This window comes from Acartia tonsa, chromosome 2, assembly GCF_053477335.1.
Source record: "Acartia tonsa isolate MP-2025a chromosome 2, ASM5347733v1, whole genome shotgun sequence".
NCBI classification, from domain to species: domain Eukaryota; kingdom Metazoa; phylum Arthropoda; class Copepoda; order Calanoida; family Acartiidae; genus Acartia; species Acartia tonsa.
This window is the reverse complement of record NC_137261.1, coordinates 39,385,744-39,395,231: the sequence shown is the minus strand read 5'-3', so window position 1 is coordinate 39,395,231 and position 9,488 is coordinate 39,385,744. Positions and strand designations below refer to the sequence as shown.

The following is a 9,488-nucleotide window of genomic DNA, read 5'->3' as shown; positions in this document are numbered from 1 at the left end:
CCCTTCATTTGGTCATTAAACTAAGGGCTGGGTGATTTTTAACCTTTTTAATCCATTTAAAGTCCGATTTTTCGCGCATTTTCTCACTGTGGTGTTTTCACAAAGAAAAAAGGCATTTTTTCGGAATTTTCAAGTTTAAAATTTTTACATTAATTTTCAACTTACATATATATTATATATATCAAATTAATCCCCCAGATGGGTACAATATAGAAATTGTCTTTAAAATCACAAAAATTATCAATTACAGGGTGTCCCAACAAAAATGTCAAAACACATTTTTTGAACTTTTGACACTGGCACAAAACGAATTTTGCCCATTTCTCTCCTTGAGAGTAAATACTAAATAATGAGCCTTGTGTCATTATGTTAATGCACTTGTCACACAAATTGAAAGCAAGAGTTTGTGCTAATTTCAAATGTGCCTTAGTCCCCAACTTTCCTATATTTAGGTTCGGTCCGTCCGTACGTCTGAAACGGAAAGCTTTTTTGTTAATTCAGGCATGCAGGGGCGTCCAAGCTTTTATATTTTGGGGAGGGGGGTAAAATTTTGAAAATAAAAATTTTGGGGGTGCCTACGGCACCACCAAGCTCATTTTAGGGGGAGGGGTAATCTTTTTTTCATAGAGGCATTTTTTTTACTTGGGGGGGGGGGGTAAAAATTGAAAATCCAAAATTCATTTGGTGGGGGGGAATCACTCTTTACCCCCCCCCCCTGGACGTCTATGCATGTTAGAATTGTCCTATCGATTTCAAACTTTGCATGGTGATTCCTGTAGTAGTAAGGTACGATTTAGAAAGCGTAGCAACTCTATAATCGTTACCAGAATGTCCGTACGTCCATTTTTAACATGTTGATTTTTAACTTTTTAACAACAAATTTGTATGTGATAAAATTATCCGATTGATTGGATTTTTGGGAAACTGATTCCTAGGACATCAAAGTACAATGATAAAAGCGAAGCATCTCTATAACCAAGTCCTAAAAACGTAAATATGTCCTTAAATATTATCCTGTAATAGCAGTTTTTTAACAAATTTAATTAAAATTTTGATTCGACATTTATTGCATTTTTGTTCTGATTTTTCAGTTCTGACACACTACAAGTATTAATGTTCGTTTGTCCTACCGTTTTAGAGCTTCGCTTTTATGGATATTGTCATCCTTGTTAAAACTAGTAATTGAATAGTTGTGAGCCCGGGCTTGTTTGACAAAAATGTATCTTAACCTTCAACTGTAATGCCCCTTTCCGGACATTTATCGGTTGGGGGTGGGGGGATTTATTGGACGCCGCCCTGATAGATTATACCTCAGATACAGCTCTATAAAACTTGTCCTATCGATTTCATAAACTTTGGGTGATGATTCCTGTAACAATAAGTTACGACTTAGATTAAGCGTTAAGAAAGTATAGCTGGACGTTCATTAACAAAACTATTTTCAACTTCTTTAACAAAAATTTTTGACAAGCCCAAAATGATTAAAAAATCAGTAATATGACGTCATAAAAATTAGGGATTATCCATCTCTCTTTTAGGGGTTTTCTTTCCCACTTCTCATCTCCCTCATTTTTATGACGTCATTTGGCTGATTTTTGAGTCACTTTTTTTTTTTTTTTTTTTTTTTTTTTTTGAAATGAAATATTTATTTTATGACACATACAAAAAAATATATATACATTAGATCTTTTCATGAAAATACTCTTTTTCGAATTTTAGTCTTCTGCTAACCTAAAAAGTTACTTTAGGAGCCTAGAAATACATGTACAAAATTTCAGCTCTCTATCTCTACTGGCGACCTAGCGCCAGGCATGTAAAATATCAACAGATAACGGTAGCACGGCGGTTTTAACAATATCTCAGCAATGTGCAGGTTTTGAGCTCTTCTGCTTAATTCAATTTAAACACATAAGGGCAAAGATATATCATCCCAAAAATCTTTTGTCAAAGTCTACTCTACACCTAGCGCCAGTCAGTTTTCTAAAATCATGCATTTTATACCTTTGAAAATAGAAATCGCCAGCGCTAGGTGTAGAGTAGACTTTGACAAAAGATTTTTGGGGTATTATATCTTTGGCCTTATGTGTTTAAATTGAAATATGCAGAACACCTAAATTCATCTTCCAAGCCATTCTCTAGGCATTTTAATTCTTTTTATGAAATAACGGGATTTCAAAACTGCCCTTTGAAAAGGCCTAAAAAATATATTTTTTTGTCACTTTTTTCACTGCTTATAGTTACAACTTATTAAGATATTATGCTCAGTTAAAAAAAATCGGCGCCTCCAGCACCAAAACCGGCAAAAACTGGCAGTTAAACTTCTGTGCCCCTACTTGCCCCCCTCTTCGGCCAACAGTAGTTATCTCAAGAAGTAAAAGAGATATCAACACACAGAAAGAAAGCTTTTTAAATAAAACTGAACTAAGTAACTATTACACATTTAATTTTTGGACTTTCCTTCTAGGGGCTTGTGGAGCAAAAGACCCACCAAAACACTAATAATATGAGTTCTGAGCTCATTTTTAAAGATATCAACCTGATTTTTTTAAAAATCTTTTGTTACCATAATTGAACTCAGTAACATTTACAGATTTAATTTTGGGACTTTCCTTCTAGGGGCTTGTTTTGCAAAAGATCCCCAAAAACTAAAAATTTGAGTTCTATACTTATTTTTAAAGACATCAACCTAATTTTTTTTGAGAAAACTTTTTTTACATAACCAAACTCAGCAACCTATACAGATTTCATTTTGGGACTTTCCTTCCAGGTGCTAGTGGAGCAAAAGACCCCTCAAAACACAAAAAATATGAGTTCTGATCTTATTTTTGAAGATATCAACCTGATTTTTTTAAAGAAAATTTCTTAAATAAAACTGAACTCAGTAATGATTACACATATCAGTTTGGGACTTTCCTTTGAGGGGCTTGTGGAGCAAAAGACCCCCCAAAACACAAAAAATACTTTAAGATATCAAACTGATTTTTTTAAAGAAAACTTTTTTAACATAACCAAACTCAGCAGGGGCGTCCAAGCTTTTTTTTTTGGGGGGGGGGGTAAAATTTGCTTGGGAGGGGGTTGGTAATTACCCCCCCCTGAAACCTGTTGGCCGGGGCAAATTTTGTTTACCTTCCCAAAATTTACCCCCAATTTTTTAAAGAAAATTTTTAAAACAAAAATTGAACTCAGTAATGATTACACATTTCATTTTGGGACTTTCCTTTGAGGGGCTTGTGGAGCAAAAGACCCCCCAAAACACAAAAAATATAAGTTCTGAGCTGATATTAAAAGATATCAACCTGATTTTTTTAAAGGAAACTTTTTTAACATAACCAAACTCAGCAGGGGCGTCCAAGCTTTTATTTTTTGGGGGGGGAGATAATCCCCACTTTACCCACCCTCTTGGACGTCTATGAAACTCAGTAATGTTTACAGATTTCATTTTAGGACTTTCCTTCTAGGGGCTAGTTGGGCAAAAGACCCCCAAAACTAAAAATATGAGTTCTGAGCTTATTTTTAAAGATATCAACCTGATTTTTTTTTTGAAAACTTTGTTAACATAACCAAACTCAGTAACATTTACAGATTTCATTTTGGGACTTTCCTTCTAGAGGCTTGTTTGGCAAAAGACCCCCAAAAACTAAAAATATGAGTTCTGGACTTATTTTTAAAGATATCAACCATTTAGGAGGGGTAAACAATTTTGAATACCCCCCAAAAAAAAAAAAATACCAAATATTTAATAAAATTTAAATTATCCCCCCCCCCCCCAAAAAAAAATTTTACCCTGGGGGCAAATTTTGTTTACCAACAGATTTCAGGGGGAGTAATTACCCCCCCCCCCTCCAAGCAAATTTTACCCCCTCAAAAAAAAGCTTGGACGCCCCTGCTGAGTTTGGTTATGTTAAAAAAGTTTTCTTTAAAAAAATCAGTTTGATATCTTTAAATATCAGCTCAGAACTCATATTTTTTGTGTTTTGGGGCGTCTTTTGCTCCACAAGCCCCTCAAAGGAAAGTCCCAAAATGAAATGTGTAATCATTACTGAGTTCAGTTTTATTTAAGAAATTTTCTTTTAAAAAATCAGGTTGATATCTTTAAAAATAAGCTCAGAACTCATATTTTTTTGTGTTTTGGGGGGTCTTTTGCTCCACTAGCACCTGGAACGCAAGTCCTAAAATGAAATCTGTATAGGTTGCTGAGTTTGGTTATGTAAAAAAAGTTTTCTCAAAAAAAATTAGGTTGATGTCTTTAAAAATAAGTCCAGAACTCATATTTTTAGGTTTTGGGGGTCTTTTGCAAAACAAGCCCCTAGAAGGAAAGTCCCAAAATTAAATCTGTAAATGTTACTGAGTTCAATTATGGTAACAAAAGATTTTTTAAAAAAATCAGGTTGATATATTTAAAAATAAGCTCAGAACTCATATTATTAGTGTTTTGGTGGGTCTTTTGCTCCACAAGCCCCTAGAAGGAAAGTCCAAAAATTAAATGTGTAATAGTTACTTAGTTCAGTTTTATTTAAAAAGCTTTCTTTCTGTGTGTTGATATCTCTTTTACTTCTTGAGATAACTACTGTTTACCGAAGAGGGGGGCAAGTAGGGGCACAGAAGTTTAACTGCCAGTTTTTGCCGGTTTTGGTGCTGGAGGCGCCGATTTTTTTTAACTGAGCATAATATCTTAATAAGTTGTAACTATAAGCAGTGAAAAAAGTGACAAAAAAAGATATTTTTTAGGCCTTTTCAAAGGGCAGTTTTGAAATCCCGTTATTTCATAAAAAAAAATAAATGCCTAGAGAATGGCTTGGAAGATGAATTCAGGTGATCTGCATATTTCAACTTAAACACATAAGGCCAAAGATATAATATCCCAAAAATCTTTTGTCAAAGTCTACTCTACACCTAGCGCTGGCGATTTCTATTTTCACAGGTATAAAATGCATGATTTTAGAAAACTGACTGGCGCTAGGTGTAGAGTAGACTTTGACAAAAGATTTTTGGGATAATATATCTTTGTCCTTATGTGTTTAAATTGAAATATGCAGAAGAGCTTAAAACCTGCACATTGCTGAGATATTGTTAAAACCGCCGTGCTACCGTTATCTGTTGATATTTCACATGCCTGGCGCTAGGTCGCCAGTAGAGATAGAGAGCTGAAATTTTGTACATGTATTTCCAGGCTCCTAAAGTAACTTTTTAGGTTAGCAGAAGACTAAAATTCGAAAAAGTGTATTTTCATGAAAAGATCTAATATACATAACATGGTATAATCACAAACAAACAATAAAATGGGCTTTGTCAATTATTTTTGTATGATATATTCATCTGATTCCTATAAAAAAGGAACAATATTTTAGGGTTGGGAGCAAGATGCTCTTTAAGCATACCCCTCTTGTTATATTGATTTGGTTATGCCAACTATCTGGTACAATGTTGCATGGAATTTTTCTTGTAAAATGATATTTTGTATCCTATATGAACTTGGCTTGGCAACTAGGTGGAGACGCAGTTCAGCCAATTCCATGCTAGGTACCTAAATATTGTTATTATGCAATTCATAATATTATTGTGTTCAACTCGAAACTAATAGAATCTCACCAGAAGACCCAAAGCAAACAAAGCATAGTAACCTTTAAATATCATACATCAAATAAAAAATTCTGCGAATGGGAGCAGTGGCCTTATGGTCGGCGGCTGTCATGAGCGGGGGGGGGATGGATTTTCTAATAAAATAGATTTGACTTATGTATTTCCTATCAATTCCCAGATAAATATAAATAAGTACTATTTATTTTCAGAGAAATTTAATGAAATTCTAACTTTAAAATGACAGAAACGGAAAACAGCGGAGGTTCAGCCCGATCGATGGTAGTTACAGAAGAAGTCGGAGTTATTGAAGAATTAGATGCTGAAGACGTACAGAGGTATTTATACTTAGATTTATAGATTTAAACTAAACTAAAACGGGTATAACCACGTCAAGGACAGCGTACCCGTAATAGTTTATAAATATGCAAACCTAACTACTTAACATTTTAAAGTTCTCTCTAGAACAATAAATTGTTTCAAGTAACAGGTGACACATATTTAATTTTATGTAAACTCTTTTACTTAACAATAAATTTAATCTTTTGTTTCAAGTAAAGGGGCGACACATATTAAATTCTATGTAAACCTTACTACTTAACAGTAAGTTAAATAACTTATCTGTTTCAAGTATTGGGTGACACATATTTTGTTTATGTAAACCGAATTACTTAACAGTACAATTTTAAAATTATCTGTTTCAAGTATTTGGTGACACATATTTTGTTTATGTAAACCTTACTACTTAACAGGAAGTTCAATAACTTATCTGTTTCAAGTATTTGGTGACACATATTTTGTTTATGTAAACCTAACTACTTAACAGGAAGTTCAATAACTTATCTGTTTCAAGTATTTGGTGACACATATTTTGTTTATGTAAACCTAACTACTTAACAGTAAGTTCAATAACTTATCTGTTTCAAGTATTTGGTGACACATATTTTGTTTATGTAAACCTTACTACTTAACAGTAAGTTTAATAACTTATCTGTTTCAAGTATTGGGCGACACGTAGTTTTGTTTATGTAAACCTTAGTACTTAACAGTAAGTTTTTCCAATAACTTCTATGTTTCAAGTAACGGGTGACACATAGTTTTTCTTTATGCAAACCTAACTACTTAGCAATAAGTTTCAATAACTTAATTGTTTCAAGTATTGGGTGACACATATTTATTCATGTAAACCTTAATACTTAACAGTAAGTTCAATACTTATCTGTTCTGTTTTAAGTACTGGGTGACACATACTTTTATGTAAACCTTACTATTTAACAGAAAACTTCAATAACTTTTCAAGTAATGGGTGACACACATCTAGTTTATGTACACCTGCTGCTTAACAGTAACTTTCAAAACACACAATATCTTGTGTATTAAGCTTCTTGTTTACATTATCTAATAGTTTACATTATCTAATACTCAAACAAGAATTAATATCAATCTTTCTTTTCAGTTATGACGACATCTGGAGAGCTAAAGATAAGGATTATGCAAGATTTCCTTCACCTTTTACAGACAACCCTGAAAAGTGTTTTTTTTGCCTAAAATACAGCGCAAACGGTCAATTTAAAGCACAGCTATTTAGTGATACACCTATAGTTGTTAAAATAGACTTCAATTCGCTACTGGAGTCTCCCATCAAGTCAATGGAAAATGTCCACGCCCTAGCAACTCTGAGATCCTCAGATGTCGTCTTTCAAGACAACAAACCAGTTTCTACCTGGTTTACATTTGCTCAACTATTGGACAGACAAACAGCAGTCCTGTACGACGAAAATGGACCCGTTGAATACACAAACTCCTACAGAGATATCTTTCTAGAAGAAATTAATAGTATTGCCCTTCGTTTTGAGCTTACTGTTTTACCTCCAAAGATGCATTCTTTCAGTGTTTCTTTGCGCGCAGTTAATAAAACTTTGGCATCCATGACAAAATACCAAGGAAAAATTGACCTGGCAACCATGAAAGTAGCTACATTTGGGTTGACATCAATACATCCAACAAACATCCGTCGCGCGGACAATACAAAATTCCACATTTATCCAACTGTTTTCACCTCATCACCTATTGATATGAAACAATACACTGAATTAGTAGAAACTATGTCTACTACATTCACAGATCTCATTATTTATCATCACAATCATACATACGAATCATGGCTAGATGCTATAAATACAAAGGAGTCCAGAAATAAGTTTATTCTGCGACCTTCAGTCAAACCTAGAAAGAATCCACAAAGAATGCAAGTTCCTGACCCATCAGGAATTTATAGAATATCAAAATTTGGTGCAAATTTTAATATATCACGCTATATTTTAACTATTCCCCCACAAATACGTGACGTCATATCATATTCTCTCGCAACCTCTTCGTGGTCCAGTTATCAAACAGGCTGGAAAACATATCTAGACTTTTTAATGCGCAGCGGAAATAAACTTTTGTTCCCAATTCCAGTTGAAAACCTTCTGGGTTTCATTTGTTATTGTTTTAGAGTGAAATCTTTAGCTGCAAATACAGTTGAAAATTATTTATCAAGCCTAAAATATTGGCAAAAACTTTTCAACATACCTACATCAAACTTTGATGAACCATTGTTATCTATAGTTAAGAAAGGTTTTACTAACCTAAAACTAACAAACCTGGAACCGCCCATGCATAGAAGTGTTATCACTTGGCCTATACTTCAAATACTGGGAAAAGAAATCGAAAAATTGCAATACTCTAAACTAGACAAACAGGTTATATGGACAGTAGCGTTAGTGGCGTTTTGGGGATCTATGAGGATGGGTGAATTATTACAAGGTCAATTTGGTTTTGATAAAATAAGAGCCCTAACTTGGTTGAGAATACAAGAAATAGATTCTGAACATTGTGTTGTATTTCTAGCTTTACCTAAAACCGCTACTAGAAATAATGGTCAAATTGTAGACATTTTTCGTTACCCAGATCCAGCATTATGCCCAATAACTAATTTACTTAAACTTGCGGAAATGAATGCTGAAAGAAAAAGATATGATTCTTCTAATCCTGTCTTTGTGTTATCCTCTGGCAAACTTTTGACTATGAAACAAATGAATCATGTTCTCAAGAATACATTAGATGCATGTTTCCCAAATATTGGACATTTTACATGTCACAGTTTTAGGTAGGGATAGGGTAATGTAAGATTTAATTCCGTTTTTCTTTGTAATATCAATCTAAAGTTTAGTGTACTTTGTCAATGCAATGTATCCATAAGATTTATAAATACCGGTCATTTCTTTCCTTCATGTATCATGTTATTTATTACATTCTTAACCTATTTCTCTTTTACAGTTTTTCATATATATATATAATTTTTTTTTAAATACCTATCCCTATAATAGAGCCGGTTTGCCAAGTATAATGGGAGCTTTTCCTCAATATTTCACAGAAAAAATGATAAAAGATCAAGGTCGTTGGTTATCAGACTCTGTGAAAGCATATAAGAAACTTAATTCAATTGGTTTTAAAGCAGTGCATAAGAAAATTGTCTCTCTTCTGCTCGAAAACAGGTTTAAATTTTATGCTTACAAAGCATAGTAACCTTTAAATATCATACATCAAATAAAAAATGTGTTGTACCTTTGAGGAAAATAAATCTTATCTTATCTTATCTACACCCGCGGCTGCAAGAAGAAATAATTCTTTTTGCACGTTCCCATATGAATTGCAGTTAAATGAATTGAACATTGGGGTCAAAATAACAAAAAATGAGAAATGTATAACAACGACATTTTCATCTAAAATTAGATTGCGAAAATCATGGCAATTCCAAAACTAAATGATTATTTAATTATAATAACAAAAAATAAATTGAATTTTATTAGTCTATGACTTGAAATCTATAAAAAATAATTTGTCTATGATACTTATGCGCATATGCC

The 9,488-nt window shown here is 33.3% G+C and overlaps 1 protein-coding gene across 1 annotated transcript; it reads left to right on the top strand.

The window, feature by feature from the left end:
• Nucleotides 1-5,663: 5,663 nt before the first annotated feature.
• On the top strand, nucleotides 5,664-9,144 carry LOC145312542 (uncharacterized). Its single transcript, XM_080151797.1, has 3 exons — nucleotides 5,664-5,915; nucleotides 7,034-8,728; nucleotides 8,949-9,144. Exons 1-3 carry the CDS (start codon nucleotides 5,818-5,820, stop codon nucleotides 9,142-9,144), a joined length of 1,989 nt encoding a protein of 662 aa, XP_080007923.1. The 5' UTR covers nucleotides 5,664-5,817.
• Nucleotides 9,145-9,488: the final 344 nt, after the last annotated feature.

Coding starts and splice junctions, on each gene's coding strand:
- LOC145312542 (XM_080151797.1), top strand. CDS start 5,818: ATGACAGAAACGGAAAACAGCGGAGGTTCAGCCCGATCGATGGTAGTT. Junction 5,916..7,033: donor GATGCTGAAGACGTACAGAG/GTATTTATACTT, acceptor CTTTCTTTTCAG/TTATGACGACATCTGGAGAG. Junction 8,729..8,948: donor TTTACATGTCACAGTTTTAG/GTAGGGATAGGG, acceptor TCCCTATAATAG/AGCCGGTTTGCCAAGTATAA.